The sequence below is a fragment of the Vulpes vulpes genome, chromosome 13 (assembly GCF_048418805.1).
Source record: "Vulpes vulpes isolate BD-2025 chromosome 13, VulVul3, whole genome shotgun sequence".
Classification (NCBI taxonomy): Eukaryota; Metazoa; Chordata; class Mammalia; order Carnivora; family Canidae; genus Vulpes; species Vulpes vulpes.
Window position 1 is genome coordinate 124,923,908 of NC_132792.1, and position 21,573 is coordinate 124,945,480.

Sequence of the window (21,573 nt, forward strand, 5' to 3'; positions counted from 1 at the left end):
GAAAGTTGACCTTGAACTAGAGTTTAGACCAAATGGACCTAACAGACATATACAGAATATTCCATCCAAAAGCAACAGAATGCAAATTTTTCTTAAGCACACATGGAATATTCTCCAGGAGAGATCAAATGTCAGGTTAAAAAAAACATGTCTCAGTAAATTTTAAAATATTGAAATTATACCAAGTATCTTTTATGACCACAAGAGTATGAAACTAGATCAATAACAGGAGGAAAACTGGAAAATTCACAAATACATGGGCATTACACAACACACTGAACAACTAATGGGTCAAAGATGAAATTAAAAGAAAAGTCAATAAATATCTTGAAACAAAACACAACAAACTTGTGAGATGCAGAAAAACAGTTTAAGAAGGGGCGTTTATAGTGGTAAATACCCACATTAAGAAAAAAGAAAGATCTCAAATAATCAACCTAACTTTATACCTCAATGAACCAGAAAAAGAAAAATAAGTTAAGCCCAAAGTTAGCAGAAAAATGGAAATAACGAAGATCAGAGCAGAAATAAATGGAGACCAGAAAACCATAGAAAAGATCAACAAAACTAAGAACTATTTTTTGAAAAGATAAACAAAAGTAGTGAAACTTTAACTAGATTAAGGAAAAAGAATACTCAAACTATTAAAATCAGAAATTAAAGTAAAGACATTACTACAAATTCTACAGAAATGCAGATGACCATAAGAGACTACTATGAACAATTATAGACCAATATATTTGACAATCTAGAAGAAAGAAAGAAATTCCAAAAAAAGAGGGGTACCAAGGTGGTTCAGTCAGTTAAGTATCTGCCTTTGGCTAAGGTCATGATCCTGGGGTTCTGGGATCAAGTCCTACATCTGGCTCCTTGCTCAGCAGAGTGTCTCTTCTCTGTCTCCCTCTCCCTCCCTCTGTGTGCTTGTGTTCTCTCTCTCTCTCATTCAAACAAACAAACAAACAAATAAATCTATCTTTTTAAAAAGTTACTAAAAAGATATCATCTACTGAGACTAAATCAGGAGAAAGTAGAACATTTGACAGACTAATAATGAGTCATGGGATTGAATCAGTAAGCACACATTTTTATCAAAGAAAAGCCCAGGGATAGATGGCTTCACTAGTAAAGTCTATCAACTATTTCAAGAATAATTAATGACAATACTTTTCAAACTCTTCCAATAAAACTGAAGAGGAGAAAACTCCCAAACTCATTTCATAAGGCCAGCATTACCCTGAAATAAAAGTTAGGAAAGAACACTACAAGAAATGATGATGAATAGATGCAAAAATTCTCAACAACATACTAGTAAACTGAATCCAACAGCATATTGAAAGGATCATACACGATGATCAAGTGAGATTTATTTCTGGGGTGAAAGGATGGTTCAACGTATACAAATCAATAACTATGATACACTACATTAATAGAATGAAAGGCAAAAATCATACAATCATCTCAAAACATGCAGAAAAATATTTGACAAAATACAACATCCTTTCTTAATAAAAACTCAACAAATTGGGTATAGAGAGATCACACCTCAGCATAATAAAGGTAATATATGACAAGCCCATAGCTAACATTATAGCCAATGATGAAAGGTGGAAAATTTTCCTTTAAGATCAAGAACAAGACCAGAATTCCACTCTCACCACTCCTACTCAATGCAGTATAGGAAATCCTAACCAGAGCAATCAGGTAAGAAAAATGAAAGGCATCCAAATCAGAAAGGAAGTAGGAAAATTATCTCTGCTTGCTGATATGGACTTGTATATAGAAAATTCTAAAGATTCCACCAAGAAAATGTTAGAAGTAATCAACAAATTCAGTAAAGTTGAAACATATAAAATCAACATGCAGAAATCAGTTGTTTCTATACACTAACAATAAACAATCTGAAAAAAAAGGAAGAAAACAATTCCATTTACAATGGCATCAAAAACAATAAAATACTTAGTAATAAGTTTAACCAAGGAAGTGGAAGATCTATATACCAAAAACTATGGCATTGATAAAAAGAAATTGAAGGTGACCCAAATAAATGGAAATGTATCCTATGTCCATGGATCAGGAGAGTTAATATTGTCACAGTATTCATACTACCCAAAACGTATAGATTCAATAAAATCCCTATCAAATTTCCAGTGGTATTTTTTTTTCACAGAAAGAGAAAAAAACAATTCTAAAATGTGTATGGAGCCAAAAACGACACCAAATAGCCGGTATTCACAAAACATATATCTGACATATGACTTGTATCAAGAAATTCTACAAATTAATGGTAAAAGGACAAATAATCCAATCAAAAACTAGATAAAAGACTTAAACATATAATTTGAAAAAGGCTATTTGGGAGTGTCCAATAAGCTCATGAGAATATACTCAACATCATTAGTTATCAAGGAAATGTAAATATAAACAACAGCTGGGACTTCTTCAAGATAAAAAGCTTCTGTACAGTGACAGAAACATTAAAGAAAACTGAAAGACAATCTACAGAATAGGAGAAGATATTTACAAACGACATATCTGATAAAGGGTTAGTAGCCAAAATCTTTAAGGAACTTTTCAAACTCAACACTGAAAAATAGGGATCCCTGGGTGGCGCAGCGGTTTAGCGCCTGCCTTTGGCCCAGGGCGCGATCCTGGAGACCCGGGATCGAATCCCACGTCGGGCTCCCGGTGCATGGAGCCTGCTTCTCCCTCTGCCTGTGTCTCTGCCTCTCTCTCTCTCTCTCTCTCTATGACTATCATAAATTTAAAAAAAAATTTAACACTGAAAAATAAATAATCCAGTTAAGAAATGGGCAGAAGATATGAACAGACATTTTCCCAAGGAAGCCATACAGATGGCTAACAGACATATGGAAAGATGCTCAACATCATGCATCATCAAGGAAATACAAATCAAAACCACAATGAAATATACCACCTCATACCTGTCAGAACAGCTAAAATTAACAATGCAGGAGACAACAGATGTTGGGGAGGATGGGTAGAAAAGGGAATCCCTTATACTGTGAGTGGGAATGCAAACTGGAGCAGCCACTTGAAAATAGTATGGAGTTTCCTCAAAAAGTTAAAAATAGAACTACCCTATGTCTCAGAAATTGCACTACTAGGTATTTACCCAAAAAACACAAAAATATAAATTTGAAGGGGCACATACACCCTGATGTTTATAGCAGTATTATTAACAATAGCCAAACTATGGAAAGAGCACAAATGTCCATCAATTGATGAATGGATAAAGATTATGTATTTACTCAACCATCAAAAAGAATAAAATCTTGCTATTTGTAACAATGTGTATAGAGCTAGAGTGCATTGTACTAAGCAAAACAAGTCAGTCAGAGAAAGACGAATACTATATGATTTCACTCATGTGGAATTTAAGAAACAAAACAGATCAACATGGGGGAGGGAAAAAAAAAGACAGAGGAAAGCAAACCATAAGACTCTTAACTACAGATAACAAATTGAGGGTTGCTGCAGGAGAGGTGGGTGGAGGATGGGCTAAATGGGTGATGGGTATTAAGGAGTGCACTTGTGATGAGCACTGGGTATTACATGTAAGTGATGAATCACTAAATTCTACACCTGGAAACAATATTATCATATATGTTAACTAAAATTTAAATTAAAAATTGAAATAAAAAACCATACCATTTAATTACCATTATAATGAAAACACTAAATATTGACAAAAATACGGAGCAATTGGAATGCTCATACATTGCTGGTAAGTAATTGCTTTGGAAGTGATTTGGCTTTTTCTTAAAAAGTTTAATATTTGCCAATTCCATGATCCAGAAATTCTACTCGTGAAAAAGAAATGAAAATTTATGTCTGCAAAAAGACTTGTACAAAAATGTACACAGGAACTCCCTTCATAAAAGCCCTAAACTGGATAAAACCCAAATGTGCAACAACAAAGAAGAATGAATAAACAAATTCTATTCTATTTAAAAACTATTCTATTTAAAAACAAAAAGGAACAAACTACTGAAACATACAACATGAATTTGTCTCAAAAGTCTTATTATATGGAAGATAAGCCAGATACAGGAGTGTCTGGGTGGCTCAGATGGTTAAGTGTCTGGCTGTTGTTTCCTCTTAGGTCATGATCTCACAGTGATGAGACCAAGCCCCATGTCAGGCTCTGAGCCAAGCTGAGCATGGAGCCTGCTTAGGATTCTCTCTTTCCTCTCCCCCTGCCCCTCCTCCCTCTGCTCACATGAAGGCTTGCCCATGTGTGTTCTCTCTCGCTCTCTCTCTCAAAAACTAATAAATAAATAAATAAATAAGTTAAAAAAGAAACCAGATACAGAAAAGTACATAAATTATAATTACATTTATATGGAGTTCAAGAATTGGAAAACTAAATTATGATGATATAAATCAGAACAGTGGCTGCCTCTAAGGGTAAGGGATTGTCTGTAAAAGGAAACTTTCTGAGAAGGTTGAAATATTCTATACATTATTTTATGTGATGATTGTATAGGTATATGTAGTTGTCAATTCCAAACACAAATCATGGCAATTTAGCAAATTTTTAGCAAATGTGGAATATCTCAAAAGCACACATGGGGAAAAAAAGATAATCTACAAAGGAAATGTAACTATCTCCTCAGGAATAATAATATCAAAGTGGAAAAATGTCTTTATAATCTGAGAGAAAATAACAAGGAAACTAGAATTATTTACCCATCAAAACTCTTTCAGGAATTAAATTTAATAAAAAATTTTTATGACAAACAAAAGCTGAGTGTTTACCATTGACAGATTACTTCACTAATTGAAATTCTAAATGAAGTATTTCAGGCAGAAGTAAACTCAGTATGACAGATCAGAGAAATTCTTATATAGAGGTAAAACACAGTAATAATAATGTCAAATTTGAGAGTATTAAAATAAACTAGAACGAAAATACAGAATACAATGACATACAAGTTGAAAGAGGTATAATATAAAATTATTCTAAATATTCTTGTGTTGAGAGAAGAATAAATGTATTGATTAAATTTAGACTTGATACATGTTAAAATTACTGAAGTATCATATAAGATAGACATACAATTCATGATTTCTAAATAAGCATGAAGGAAAATTGAATCAGGAAAAAAAGAAAGTCAAGAAAAAAGGAGAAAGGAACTGATTGGAATGAAAATATTGACCAAGTCTGATCAGGATTAAAACATTTTGAAGATGTAAAGGGTTTTAAGCAGGTAAATGGAAAGTACATTTATTTCATCATGGATATAAATTTAAGTACTTAAGTAACCACAGTAAAGATAAATGCACTAAATTGCCCAATTAAAAACGAAAGATCATCATACTAGAAAACATAGCAAATCTAGTTTCACAGCATTCATAATGGAAACATTTAAAATATAAGTTTATAAGAAAACTCAAAAATCAATGGATTAAGGCCCATGAATAAGACAGAACAGAACATAAAGCAAAAAATAAAAAGTGTGACAAGTGACAAGCAAGGTGACTACAAATAAAGTTTCAATTCTTTAAAAAGGCTCAATAATTCTGAAGTTACATACACCTAAAAGATAACCTCAAAAAATAATATAAAAACTTAGGTATCTACAAGGAAAAGTGACATATCTACCATAATAGTAGGACATGTGAACAGAGCCCTCTCATTAATTGATAGATCAAACTGACAATGAGTCAAATAAGTACACAGAAGATCTGAACAATTCGTATAACAAACTTGAATACAATCGTGGATACAATATTTGACCCAACAAGGAAAACAATTTTCTTTAGGTATGCATGGGACATTTATAAAAACTGATTACATGCTAGGCCAAAAATTAGACTCTGGCCCTTCCCTGATCACAATGTAATTAGGTTGTAATTAAAAAACAGTAATTAAAAATTCTCTTGTGTTTGTAAATTGAAAAGTCCATTTCTTTCTTTTTAAGATCTCAAGATTTTATTTGACACAAGGAGAAAGAGGGAGAGAGAGACAGCACAAGCAGGAAGAGTAACAGAGAAGGAGACACAGATTCCCCGCTGAGCAGGGAGCCTGTCCTGGACTCCATCCCAGAACCCTGGGATCATGACCTGAGCTGAAGGCAGACACTCAACTAACTTAAGCCACCCAGGTGCCCCTAAAAAATGCATTTCTAAACAACTCATTGGTCAAACAAATTATAGCAGGGATTAGAGAATTATTTCTGAGCAATAACAAAAAGAATCACAATTAGGAGGTATTCATAATACTTGAAGCAGTTATGAAGGTGCTTAGAAGGAAGCTGATTGCCTTAAACATACACATTAGAAAAAAAACCCCTCAAGCCTAATGGAATAAATAGCCAACTTAAGTTTTAGAAAAACAAATTCAAAGACGAAAATAAGGGAATGTATGAGTTGAGATAAAATAGATTGCAATAGAAAAGCTCAACAAAGCCAAAAGAGTTCTCTGAAAAAAGTAATAAAAAAGAAATACCACAAGGACATAGAAACAAAGGAAGGCACAAATAAAATTATTAGAAATGTTAAAACAGAAGCATAACCACAACTACCTCAGAAACTAAAATATATAGAAGGATAGTACAGACAACTTTATATTAAAGTTGATACTAAAATTTCTAACTGAAGACATGGATAAATTTCTAGAAAAATACTACTTACAAAAATGGATTTTACAAGAATTAGAATTCTCTGACCATTAAAAGGGTGAATTAACACTTAAGAAATCCTTCTACACACACATAGATGTGCACACACACACACACACACAACAGATCTAAGTAAACTTCCATGCAAGTTTCCATCAAATGCTCAAGGAACACGTATTTCAATCTTACACAAAATCTCTCCGAATGGAAAAAAATGACTACTCCTATTTTATGTTTTGAGTCTAGCACAGTCTCCCTCCATAGCAAATGTGGGAAATGGTTGTACCAAAAAGAAAATCTATCAATGTATATGAAAGAGAATTCATCAAGACCAAGTTGGCTTATTCTAGAAACACAAGGTTAGTTTAATGTAGGAATATTAATAACTATTTTTCATCATTAACATAGTAAAACAGGAAAACCACATAAACTTTTAAGTGCAAGCAGAAAAACTTTTAATTTTGGCACTGAGTCATAAGAAAAATTCACTACCAACTTGGAATAAAAGGGAACTTCCTTAACTGGGTAAAGGTTAATTAATAATATTCATAATTCATAATATCTATAACAAATATTCTACAAAATAGTGGAAAATAAGAGTCTCCCTTTTAAGATCAGGAATATGATAAGGAGGCCTGCTTTCACCCTTCTAGCCATACAGTAAGAATGCTGAATATTCTAGCCATGTAGTAAGAATGAAAGAAACAAAAGGCATAGTTACTGGAAAGGGATAAACAAAACCACCATTATTTGTAGGTGATGATTTGTAAAAATTCCAAGAGAATATATAAATAAATTATTAGAATTAATGTAAGAATTTAGCAAGGTTGTTGAATACAAAAATCAATATCCAAAAACAAGTTGTGTTCTATACAACAGGAAGTTCTGGTTAGAAAAATGCAACTTTAAAAAATTGAGTATAATAGTAACAAAATTATAAAGCATCTCAGAATAAGTCTAATAATAATGTCTTGGTACTTTTATGAAAAATTATTAAATTTTATTGGTAGACATGTAAGAAGACCTAAATAAATGGAAGGTTATATATTACTCTTGAGTTAAAAGACTCTCCAATTTGATTTAAATATTTAGACAAATTATAAAAATCCCTACTAGAGTTTATTTTTTGTGGAATTTGACAAATCAATTCTAAAAATTCATACGGAGTTAAAATAGGCCCAATATATAGCTAGGATACTCCTGAGTAAGGACAAGAGTTGAGGTCAGAATGATGCAGGTACTTGCACTGTCCCTTATCAAGATTTGCAAAATGAGATCATAGTAATAAAGATAATGTAGTGTTTATTTAAGTACACAAACAGATCAGCTGAACAGAATAGCCAGCTGGGAAGAAACCTACATACATGAAAACTGATCTATGACAAAGTAGGCAATATATTTTTCAATAATTGGGTCTGATAAAATTAATTATTCACATCAAAAACATAAAATTGGATCCCTATCTCAAAGTATATACAAAAACTAATTCCAGATGAATTAAGGACTTAACTGTAGAAGTCAAAATTATGTGGAGCTTTTGGAAAACAACCCATTTCTTAAAATGATCTAAAAATTCACAAACCCATTAAGGTAAGAGCTGATAAATTCGCCTACAATACTAAGGATGCCAGTTATCAATAGAGCTCATGAGAAGGGAAAAGCTGCCTAAACTGGGATAAAATCCTTTCAATATATATGTTGAAATGTAAAGATAATGTCCTAGTAATTAAAATGTAATGAAATCAGGGATCCCTGGGTGGCTCATTGGTTTAGCACCTGCCTTCAGCCCAGGGCGTGATCCTCGAGTCCCTCGTCAGGCTCCCTGCATGGAGTCTGCTTCTCCCTCTCTCTGTGTCTCTGCATCTCTCTCTCTCTTTGTGTCTCTCTTTTTTTTTTTATAAATTTATTTTTTATTGGTGTTCAATTTTCCAACATATAGAATAACACCCAGTGCTCATCCCATCAAGTGCCCCCGCCTCAGTGCCCGTCACCCAGTCACCCCCACCTCCCCGCCCACCTCCCCTTCTACCACCCCTAGTTCATTTCCCAGAGTTAGGAGTCTCTCATGTGCTGTCTACCTTTCTGATATTTCCCACTCATTTTTCTCTTTGTGTCTCTCATGAATAAATAAACAAATTCTTTTAAAAATGTAATGAAATCATATAAATTATTATGAAACTTAAAATAACTCAAAAATGGGTAAACATTTCATTTAACACAGAGGGAAAAAATTCCTCATTAATAACTGACTATTTGCACCAAAGTAATCAAGGAAATGCAAATTGGAAGCACAATGGCATAATTTCACACCTACTAGATTGACAAACTAAAAAATCAGATTATATTAAGTGTTAGTGAGTATGTAGCACAATGAGAGTTTCCATCAACTGCTGGTGGAGGCTCAGATTTGAACTATCTTTTCAAAAAGCTTTTAGGCATTTCCTAGTAAAGTTGAACAAATGTATATTCTACTTTTAGTCAAAAGGTCATATCCTAGAGGAACTTTCATTTATGTGCATCAGAGTGGTGCATCCTAAGCAATAATATACATAAAGTGACTACAGGATCTTGTTAAAATGCAGATAATGATTTAGGAGATCAGGAAGCAGGCCCCAGATTCTGCATTTCTAAGTAGCAGATTTTAGGGTACTGTAATGTTTTAGTTCTTGACTCGTGTGATGAATACATTGGTATTAGTTTCATTTTATTCACGCTCATGTTCAAATGGGTTTGAGAAACTATCCAAAACAAAGAGAATCCTTTGGGAACAGGATGTGTATGATGGAAATCAAAGAGCCCAGTAGTCTGAAAAACCAGTCAAATCCCAAAGCTATCTTTTAGTAGCTGTGTATTTTTATCCAAATTATTTAACCTATCCAAGCTCACATTTCCTTGTTTATAAAATAAAGATAATAATAATTACATTTGTGTGTTTGTTATGAAAAGAGATAATTTACATAAAGTCTGAACATTAGAAACATATGTTCAAATAGTTGTTGCTATTGTTTTTATTGTTTGTTCCCCAATATTAGATTAGCATCTTATTTGAGGATATCTTGATTGGTGAATGAAAAGCTTATATGGAAATTATAATCCAGATAATCAATTTGTAGTTTAGTTAATTTAAAGCTAAATACTCTCTTTTTAAATTTAAAAATTTAAACAAATGTTATTTGTTTATTTGAGAGAGAGAGAGAGCATGAGCAGGGGGGAGGCAGAGGACAGAGGGAGAAGCAGACTCCTCACTGAGCAGGGAGCTTTATCCTGGGCTGCATCCCAGGATCCCAGGACCCATCTCAGGACCCATGACAAGGATCATGACTTGAGCTGAAAGCAGACACTCAATTGACTGAGCCACCCAGGCATCCAAAGCTAAATACTTTTAAAAAGCACTAATTATCCTTGTATTCAATATTACATTACTTACATAACTTTATAATACCACAGGAAACAAACATGGGAACTATCCACAGACAAATTACGTTCTTCTTCTGAATCCTGAAAGAAAATGGAAAATCAACTATGATATATAATGGTAACTGTAAAATAAACACAAATTTGGATACTGGCATAAAAGTCACAGAGGAACTAAATTATCTAAGATCAGAAGAAGTATAATGAACAAATTTCTGAATAGAACTAATGAATATTCATATAATATTAGTTCTATTCTTTAGCTACTCACTATCATGAGTGACAAATTTAGATAGCTTGTTGTTTCTGTTATATATGTCTTTGTGAAATAATAGAACATGTACATATGGCCTTTGCACCCATTTCCTGCTAATATTTGGCCTTTGATCCTGGTGCCTGATGCAGAGCTCCTACAACTCTTATAACCTCCTGAATGATAGGAGGGTCTGACATAGAGCTCCCTTTTGTTCTAATGAGGCGACTCTAGGTGGGCTTCGGGATGGGCACTGGTCACTAGAAAGGCTAACCCATGATTAGAGGCTTGGAACTTTTAGCTCAACCTCCCACCCTTTGGAGACGGGAGAGAAACCAGAAAATGAGTTAATGATTGAAATGACTGACTATGCCTATATGATGAAGCCCTCATAAAAATCAGAGAGCTTCCCAGTTGGTAAACACATCCACATGGTGGCAGAGTAACACAACCCAACTCCATAGGGACAGAATCTCCTGAGCTCAGGACCTTCCAGACCTTGCCTCTTGTACCTCTTCTCTGGCTGTTGACTGTATCCTTTATCATATCTTTTATTATTATAACTGGTAAGTGTGATTTCCTGAGTTCTATGAGCTGTGCTAGCAGATTATTGAACCTGAGGAGAAGATGACATGGATTCATAGCCAGGTGACAAACTGGAACTTGCAGTTGACATCTGAAGTGGAGCAGTCTTGTGGAACTGAGCCCTTAACCTGTGGGATGTGAAGTTGACTCCATGTAGAAAATGCCAGAACTCTGAACTGTAGGACACTCAGCTGGTATCAGAAATAGTACGGAAATCAACACCCGCACACCACATCTGGTAATAGAAGTGTTCTCTGAGTGTGTAAAGGAAAATAGTGAGTTTTCCTAGACAGCCTTATTCATCAAAACAATTCAATTAATTTTTTTCTTTAATGGTTCTGAATCAGAGATGATTTTGTTCACAGGAAACAAATATGGGAACTATACACAGACAAATTGGCAATGCCTCGAGACATTTTTGGTTACTGGATCTGAGTGCTTTTGAGCGTATTTCAGAGATCAGCATGTACATACATTCTTAAAAGTTATAAGATCTGATGGCACTCTACATAAATGACAAAGATATTCTTATACATGTGTATATTTGTGTGTACATATTTTTATATAATATTACACATTTGGGCTTCCATTATACAACAAAAGGAAAAGGAGTAAGCCTTTACTGGCTGAGAAATTCTGTCCATGAACCTGGCAGATATTCATAAACTTGAAAGCCAAATTCAAATATTTTTTAATCAACAAGTTTTGAAAAAAATGAATTAATATTCATCTGGTCTTTCCCACATCACTCTACTTATTCTCTGAAAATACAGATTATTAATTAAAAAGAAGGCACAAGTCCCAAAATAAAGACAAGATTTGTCACAAGGAGTCTCTATAGCAGTGGCTTTAGACACACCTATGTGGGAATATCAGCTATGAGGTATGTGGCCAGTAATTGTTACTAATTAGTAAAGGGCCAATGTTTTTAATGCTTATTTTTTTCTTTTTTTGTAAACAAGAAAGGATTCAACATCACTTTCGTGTATTTGCATTCACATGTTTTTTCTTGAATTAAAGAAAATATTTAAGAACAAACTTGCTAGAAACAGAAATGGTCTTTATTCCAGGAAACTGTCATAAAGGTATGTGACATGACACCCACTCAGCAGAAAGTACTATTATCATTAAGATGGTAGGTAACTGGGGCTTTCTTTGCTCATTGATAAAAAGGCTAAAGTAAAAATCACATATCATTTCCTAACTTATAATCTGCTATGAGATATATCTGAAAATTGCCATATTGACAATAATTTAAAAATACCTCTTATTTATACTTAACACTTACACTATTTAAAACAGATTGAAAGCCCAAATAAGTAAAATAAAATGTAGTAGAGAAATAATTTGCAAGATGTAATAATTATCATTAAAATCAACTTACTGGGCCCGTAACAATTGGTCTTATAGTCTGAAAACCAGGAGAAAAACAACGTAGTTCTGTCTTGGGTGAACTAGTATTTAAAAAGAACAGGAAGAGAAATAAGCATAGAGACATACAAGATTAATAAAATCTCCCCTACTACTTTTTAAGCCTAAAAACATTAATTGTATGTTAATTAGAAAAATAAAAAATATAACAATACTTCTTTTGTCAAAGAGATTTTGTCTTTTTTTTCACACCTATGCAATGGGAAGAAATTTACATTCAATCACAGCCTTGAATCTGAATGTTCACACTATATGAATACATTTTTATGTGTAAATACACACATTATATTGACATTCATGGAAAAAATCTTACCTTTTATTTTTCACAGAACAAGTTCCTGGCACACTCCACTCAGAAAATGATGTTCCTTCATACTCTAACGTAATCTAAACAAGAAGGTAAGATAGTTCAAATAAAAAAATCTGATCCAAAATTTTTGTCTCCGTATTCTGATGTAAGGCTCAATTTCCTGGGTCCTTACAATTAAAGACAGAATAACTAAAATTTAATTCCTTTAAAACTGTACAAAGTAATGTGACAAAGGAAAAGTAACTTTTCCAAGACACTTCAGATGTCTCCCCCCAGAGACTATAAGACTCTTATTTTATTTTACTTCAAAAATAATCTACCAAGTGTCTAGCAGGTGACTGGAACTCCGCTAGATGAAGAAAAATGAGTGAGACAAGATCCTTCACTTAATAACAAGTCATGGTAAATTCTGAAGTCCTACTCTTCGCATATCCCTGACTCTACCACACTAACTTACATCAGTCACATTTTCCTTATTCCTTAATCCTTTTTTTTTTTCCTTCTTCCACATTCTTTCATTTATAAGTTCTTTCCCCTTTTGAAGGATACTGATCCACTTTCTAACATCATTAGTCTTAGTCTCAACATTGGTCCTCTTCTTCCTTTCTTATGGAAGCCCCAGGCCCAGCATGGAGCCCAATGTGGGGCTTGAACTCACAATCCTAAAGTCAAGACTGGAGCTGAGATCAAGAGTTGGACACTTAGCCGACTGAGCCACCAGGTGCCCTTGTCTTCTTCTTAAGCCAGGTTTGGAACCCAGTATCACCTTTATAGTAACAATTATGTATATACACATATGTACACATTTCATGTAAATATATATACATAAACACTTTTTCAGTGTTTTTAGTTGTAAAATGGGGATTATAATACCAGCTATCTCATAAATTTGAAATTATAGGATTAATGACAGTGTATAAGAAGAAAAAAGAGGAAAAAAATCACCAGAAGATATAGCCCTGAAATATATAGAGCAAAAAAAAATTTTGAGTATGGTTGACGTACATTACAATAGTTTTAGGTATACAACGTTGTGATTTCACAAATTTTTATATTATGCCATGTTCACCACAAGTGTAGCTACCATCTGTGAAGATACATTGCTATTACAATATCATTGACTATTATCCCTTATGCTGTGTCTTTTATTCCCCTGATTTATTCATTTCATAACTGGGACACCCATTCACCCATTTTGCCCAACCCACTATCCTTTCCTCTAGCAACCATCAGTTTGTTCTCTGTATTTATGGGTCTGATTCTGCTTTTTGTTTATTCGTTTGTTATTGCTATTATTTTTTAAGGTTCCACTTGTGAGTGAAATCGTATGGTATTTGTCTTTCTCAGTCTGATTTATTTCACTTAACATACCCTCTAGTTCCACCCAGGTTGTTTCAGATGGCATGATCTCATCCTTTGGTATGGCTCTGTAATATTCCTGTGTGTGTGTGTATTCCTTAACCATTCATCTGTTGAAAAGCAATCTTACTTATCTATTCATCTATCGATAAATACTTAGGTTGCTTCTGTATCTTAGCTGTTTTCAGTAATGCTGCAATAAACAGAGGGGTGCATTAATCTTCTTGAGTTAGTGTTTTTCATTTTCTTTGGGTAAATACCCAGTAGTGGAATTATTAGATCATATTTCTATTTTTAGAAATAGTATTTAGTATTTCTATTTTTAATTTTTTTAAAGATTTATTTATTTGACAGAGAGAGAGCTTAAGCAGAGGGAAGGGCAGGAGAGAATCTTGAGCAGACTCCATTCTTTTTTTAAAAATATTTATTTATTTACTTATGATAGACATAGAGAGAGAGAGAGAGAGGCAGAGACACAGGAGGAGGGAGAAGCAGGCTCCATGCCAGGAGCCCGACGTGGGACTCAATCCCAGGACTCCAGGATCGCGCCCTGGGCCAAAGGCAGGCGCCAAACCGCTGAGCCACCCAGGGATCCCCGAGCAGACTCCATTCTGAGCACAGAGCTCTACATGGGGCTCAATTCCATGACCCTGAGATCATGACCTAAGCCCAAACCAAGAGTCTGATGCTTAAACTGACTGAGTCACCCAGGTGCCTGTTTTTAATTTTTAAAGTAACCTCTATACTGTTCTCCACAGTGACTGCACCACTTTGCATTCCCACCAACAGTGAACAAAGATTCCTTTTCTCCACATCCTCACTAACACTTGTTATTTATTGTTTTTTTATTCTAGCCCTTCTGACAGGTGTGAGATGATATTCTCACTGTGGTTTCAATTTGCATTTCCCTGATGATTAATGATCTTGAACATCTTTTCATGTCTCTGTTGGCCATCTGTATTATCTTCTTTGGAAAAATGTCTATTCTGGTCTTCTGCCTATTTTTTACCTGGATTATTTGATTATTTGTGGGGTTCTTTTGGTGTTGAATTATATAAATTCTTTATATAATTTAGATATTAACTCTTTATCGGATAGCTCATTTGCACATATCTTCTCCCATTCAGTAGGTTATCTTTTTGTTCTGTTGATAGTTTGCTTTGTGATGCAGAAGCTTTTTATTCTGATGTAGTTCTAATAGTTTATTTACACTTTTGTTTCCCTTGCCTAGGAGACATATCTAGAAAATGTTAAGGCTGATGTCAGAGAAATTACTGCCTGTGCTCTCTTCCAGGACTTTTATGATTTCAGGTTTAATCCATTTTGAGTTTATTTTTGTGTATAGTGTGAGAAAGTGGTGCAGTTTTATTCTTTTACATATTGCTGTCCAGTTTTCTAGCATCATTTGTTGAAGAGATTGTCTTTTTTCCATTGGATATTCCAGTATCCTTTGTCAGATATTAATTGACCATATATTCATCAGTTTATTTCTGGGCTTTCTTTTCTGTTCCATTGATCTATGGGTCTATTTTTGTGCCAGTACCATATTTTTTTGGTTGCTGCAACTTTGTAGTATATCTTGAAATCTGGGATTGTGATACCTTCATCTTTGTTCTTTCTCAACATTGTTTTGGCTATTTGGGGTCTTTTGTGGTTCTACACAAATTTTAGTATTATTTGAAAAACGCTGTTGGTATTTTAATAGGGATTGCACTGAACCTATAGATCATATAAAGCAAAATTTGATAGAAGTACCAGGAAAAAATTTCAAAGCCACAAATATAGTGGTAGATGTTTGACACACTTTTCTCAAACTACAGATAATCCTATATATAAACCTACAAAATTAGCCAATATAAAATAAAATACATTCTTTTCAATCTCACATAGAACATTTGCCAAAATTGATCATATTTACAAAATAAGTCTTACCCAATCTCAAAGAATTATCTCACATACTATGCCTTTGATATTAATAAAATAAAATCAGAATTTCTCATAAAGTTAGCCAGAAAAAATTCTTAGGGTATTTATAATTCTTAAAACAAAAAACAAAAAACAACCCAAACTTTACTTCTGAATGATTTATAGGATAAAGGAGAAATCACAATGCAAATTACAAAATATTTCTAAATAAAGAATAAAAAAATTCAATGTTCTCAAAACTTGTAGTATATAGTATGTTAGTCCCTAAAATGAAATTTATAGCCTTAAATATATATATGAAAGAAATAGGGTAGTTTGAAAGTGAATAAACTTGGTTTTTAGTGTAAGATGCTAATAAAATAACAGAGAAAACTGAAAAAAGTAAAAGGAAGGATACAAAAAAGAAGGAAAAAGAGGCATTTACAAAAGAAAACAAACTGGGGAGAGTTAGTGGTGATGTAGTCTTTCAATCTAGTCAAATTCCCTAGTAAGCACAACTAGGGTAGTACCAATGAAACAGACAATAAAACAGCACTGGACAAGGTCAACAATAAAATTAAGTGACAAAGTATTCCTCAAAATCCCAAAATAAAAGTGGGCTGGAACAAACCAGCTAAAACAACCAGATTCATGGGGTATCAGCATAAGGAAGCAAAAGAAAGCAAATATGGCAGACCTTAGCAGAGAAGAATATTTAAATCAGTGATAGGCATTCATTGGAAACCATGGCAGGACATTTAGACAATAGCAACTCTAAACCAGAACAGTGGTTGTACTTTTCAATTTTTAAGTCAGTCCAAGAGATCCATAATAATATTTGAAAGGGCAAGAGAACCTGGGATCTATGAATACCAAAACAAGGACCTATAGATACCTTCTAGGACATGGTTCTGTAGTGAAAGGAAAATAATTTCAATTGAGCTGGAATGGGATAATAAAGGCAAAGAAAAGAAAAACTACAGATGAATGAGAAAAGGAAACAGAATCTGGAGATCTCAAAAAGTATTAGCCTTATTTTTGGACACTTTACAAAACAACAGAAGAGAAAGCTCTAAAGCCACAAAGTTAGAAAAGTTATTTTGACTCACCCCTCTTTAAAGATCAGGAAAATAAATTTCATGTTAAAAAAAAAATAAGGCAACAGAAAAAGGATTACAGTCTAATTTCACACAGCTATTATACAAAAAAGAAAATACAAAGCAGAATAACAATCTCTGTAAGAACATACCTAATAAGTAAATGAAAGCTACGACTTAATATGTGGGTTTGTCTTACATATCAACTTGGCTAGATTACAGCACCCAGTTATTTAATCAAACATAGGTTTTGCTGTGAGGATATTCTATAGATGTGGTTTACATCTACAATCAGTTGAATTTAAGTAAAAGAGAATACCTTTGATAATGCGGATGGGGTCTCTTCCATCAGTTGGAAGTGCTTGGAAAAAAACGGAGGTTTCCTAGAAAATAAATTCTGCTTCAAGACTGCCGCATTAACTCTTGCCTGAATTTCTACCCTGCTGGCCTGACCTAAAGATTTCAGAGTTGCCTGTTCCCACAATTATATAAATCAATTTCCTAAAATAAATCATATATATATATATATATATATATATATATATATATATATATATATTCTATTGGTTCTGTTTCTCTGTGAGAACACTGGCTGACACACCTACTATCTCAAAATGAGGCAAAATAAATAAGAGAATGATAGAAGTTATGAAAGAACAATATAAATCAGAATTTCAAACTCATAAGTAAGCTAGAACTCTGGAAAAACCTAGAAATAAAAAGTCACATCAGAAATAAACCAAATTAGAAAAATCACAATTGTGAATAAACAATAGATAAGGCCTTGAGATAAATAGGTTTTTAAGAATAAAAGAGATAGAAAAAAAAGAATAAAAGAGATAGAAAGTAATTCAAAAGTAAGTGACAAATATAAAAGATAGGCAAAGAAAACCCAATTTATGTATAGTTGCAGATCCTGAAGAAGAAAACCTAAGTGTTTTGAACAGAACAATGATATCAATATTAACTGTAATTCAAGACCAATATATGAACTAAAATAATTTGAAACAACATACTGAAAAGGCACAGCTTATACCTAGGAAAAACAATTAAGAATGATTAAAAAAATAAAAGCAACTAGGATTTATATTAATAAAAGCACTGGGCTTAAAAATAAACACTTTGGGGATCTTGACCAAAACAACAATAAGAACAAGAAAACACATGTTATTCATAAAGGAAAGAAAATCAGATTTCCAGCAGAGTTTTTGGAAACAATACTTTATGTCAGAGACAACAAAGTAGCATAAATAAAAAGAAATAAAAATCGCTCAGTCTGTTAAGCATCTGACTCCAGATTTCAGCTCAAGCCATGATCTCAAGGTCTTGGGATAGAGCCCTGTGGTAGGCTCCATGCTCAGCAAGGAGTCTGCTTAAGATTCTCTCCCACTGCTCCACCACCCACTTACACACACACTCTCTCTCAAATAAATAAACAAATCTTAAAAAAGGAAATAGAAGAGAAGCCAATAATCTTTATATCCAGATACACCAACTTTTATTTTAGGGATCTTTCAAACCAACCCAAGCTGCCAAACTGTCCATAAAATTCAAAGATATAATCAGACTTTATACAGAGCTACTATAAGAGAATAGAAAATAAAAACCAAAGCATTCTAGTTAATAAAAGTCCCTTAAAAAAAACCAAACACAAAAGAAAACTGCAAACTAACATCCTAAACTGAATTAAATATCCTCAAACAAGCATTTGGTGATAAGAGAAAGAAAAATCTTGAATTATAAATTCATAAACTAGGTGAATCACTATACTGTATACCTGAAACTAATAAACTAATATAATTCACCATACCAGAATTAAAATAAATTGATAAGCTAGGAACAGAAATTGAACCACATATAGAAATAAGAGTTGACTAAACCAGCACATGAACTATGATGATAAAGGAATGAAGACTAAAATATAGTGGTGGGAAATTATATGTGAATAAAAATTTAACAAAAGGCATTGAAGACCAGAAAAGACCCCGAATAGCCAAAGGAATGTTGAAAAAGAAAACCAAAACTGGTGGCATCACAATTCCTGACTTCAAGCTCTATTACAAAGCTGTAATCATCAAGACAGTATGGTCTTAGATGCACAAAAACAGGGAACATAGATCAATGGAACAGAACAGAGAACCCAGAAATGGACCCTCCACTCTATGGTCAACTAATCTTTGACAAAGCAGGAAAGAATATCCAATGGGAAAAAAGACAGTCTTTTCAACAAATGGTGTTGGGAAAATTTAACCGCCACAAGCAGAAGAATGAAACTGGACCATTTCCTCACACCATACACAAAAATAGACTCAAAACGGTTGAAAGACCTAACTAAATGCAAGACAGGAATCCATCAAAATCCTAGAGGAGAACAGGCAGCAATCTTGGTGACCTAGGCCACAACAACTTCTTACTAGACATGCCCCCAAAGACAAGGGAAACAAAGGCAAAAATAAACTATTGGGACTTCATCAAGAAGTCCCAATTTGACTTCATCAAAAAGTGTTTGCAAAGCAAAGGAAACAATTGACAAAGCCAAAAGATGACTGACAGAATGGGAGAAGATATCTGCACATGACATATCAGATAAAGGTCTACTATCCAATATCTATAAAAAACTTATCAAATTTAACACACAAAGAACAAATAATCTGATCAAAAAATGGGCAGAAGCCATGTGCAGACATTTCTCCAAAGAAGATATACAAATGGCCAACAAATGCATGAAAAAATGCTCCACATTGGGATTCCTGGGTGGCTCAGCAGTTGAGCATCTGCCTTTGGCTCAGGGTGTGATCCTGGAGTCCTGGGATCAAGTCCCACACTGGGCTCCCTGAGTGGAGCCTGCTTCTCCCTCTGCCTATGTCTTTGCCTCTCTCTCTCTCTCTCTCTCTGTCTCATGAATAAATAAACAAAATCTTTAAAAAAATGCTCCACATGACTCAGCATCAGGGAAATACAAAACCACAATGAAATACCACCTCAAACCAGTCAGAATGGCTAAAATAAACAAGTCAGGAAATGACAGACGTTCAGGAGGATGCAGAGAGAAGGCAACCCTCTCACACTTGGTGGGAATGCAAACTGGTGCAGCCACTCTGGAAAACAGTGTGGAGGGTCCTCAAAAAGTTGAAAATAGAGCTACCCTATGACCCAGAAATTTCACTCCTGGGTATTTATCCCAAATATACAAATGTAGTGATCTGAAGGGGCACCTGCACCCCAAAGTTCATAGCAGCAATGTCCCCAATAGTCAAACTATGGAAAGAGCCCAGATGTCCATCGACAGATGAATGGATAAAGAAAAGGTCCAATGAATACTCCTGGAATTCATTGGAATATCTCCAATGAATACTACTCAGCTATCCAAAAAATGAAATCTTGCCATTTGCAACAATGCCAACGGAACTAGAGGATACTATGCTAAGCAAAATAAGTCAATCAGAGAAAGTCAATTATCATGTGATCTCATTCATATGTGGAATTTATTTTTTTTTAAGATTTTATTTATTCATGAGAGAGAGAGAGAGAGTCGGAGACATAGGCAGAGGGAGAAGCAGGTTCCATGCAGGGAGCCAGATATGGGACTTGATCCCATGATTCTGCAATCACGTCCCGAGCCAAAGGCAGATGCTCAACCGCTAAGCCACCCAGGTGCCCCCATATGTGGAATTTAAGAAACAAAAGAAAGGATCATAGGGGAAGAGAGGAAAAAATAAAACAAGATGGGAGACAAATCATAAGAGACTGATAGGAAACAAACTGAGGGTTGCTGGAGGGAAGGGGGTTGGGGAGATTGGATCATTGGGTGTTGGGCATTAAGGAGGGCATATGATGTAATGAGCACTGGGTGTTATAAAGCTGATGAATCACTGACCTCTACCTCTGAAACCAATAATAATTATATGTTAATGAACTTAATTTAAATTTAAAAAAATTTTAAGAGGCATTAAAAAAAGTAGAAAAACAACTAAGATACTGTAAGTGGAATAAGTAAAAAGAAGAGAGAGAGAAAGTGATTGAAATGGAAGGCAGACAAAATCCAACTCTTACATAACTGGAGTCCTTGAAGTTGAAAAACAAAACAGAACTAATATTTAAATCTGTATTAAGAATGCTTTACGGAAAGAAAAGTAGATCTGAATTTATCTATATCTATCTCTATATCTCTATATCTCTATATCTCTATATCTATCTATCTATCTATCTATCTATCTATCTATCTATCTATCTTTCTAATTATATAGAGAGAGATTACTGGTACCTGGAAAAATGTCCAACCAAGCTCTCCTTTCAGTACTAAAGTCACAGAAAAAAAAAAAAAAAAGGTTTTAAGAATTGAGGAGGGGCACCTGGGTGACTTAGTCAGTTAGCCATTGGACTCTTCATTTCAGCTCAGGTCATGATCTCAGAGTCCTGGGATTGAGCCCCACATTGGGCTTTGCACTCAGTGGGGAGTCTGCCTGAGGTTTCTCTCCTCCTCCCTCTGCCCCTCCCTCTCTCACATGTTCTCTCTCTCATTAAAATAAATAAATAAATCTTAAAAAAAAGAACTCAGGAAAGACTATATCGAGG

General features: G+C 34.1%; 1 protein-coding gene across 1 annotated transcript in view; it reads right to left on the reverse strand.

Annotated features, from left to right (window-relative positions):
• Positions 1-21,573, reverse strand: part of CATSPERE (catsper channel auxiliary subunit epsilon) — a 186,957-nt gene that overhangs the window by 151,617 nt on the left and 13,767 nt on the right. The window contains exons 3-5 of the mRNA XM_072733729.1: positions 12,641-12,714; positions 12,281-12,350; positions 10,072-10,142 (exon numbers count right to left, since the gene is read on the reverse strand). Coding sequence (XP_072589830.1) covers positions 10,072-10,142; positions 12,281-12,350; positions 12,641-12,714 — 215 coding nt within the window. The remainder of the gene's footprint in view (positions 1-10,071; positions 10,143-12,280; positions 12,351-12,640; positions 12,715-21,573) is intronic.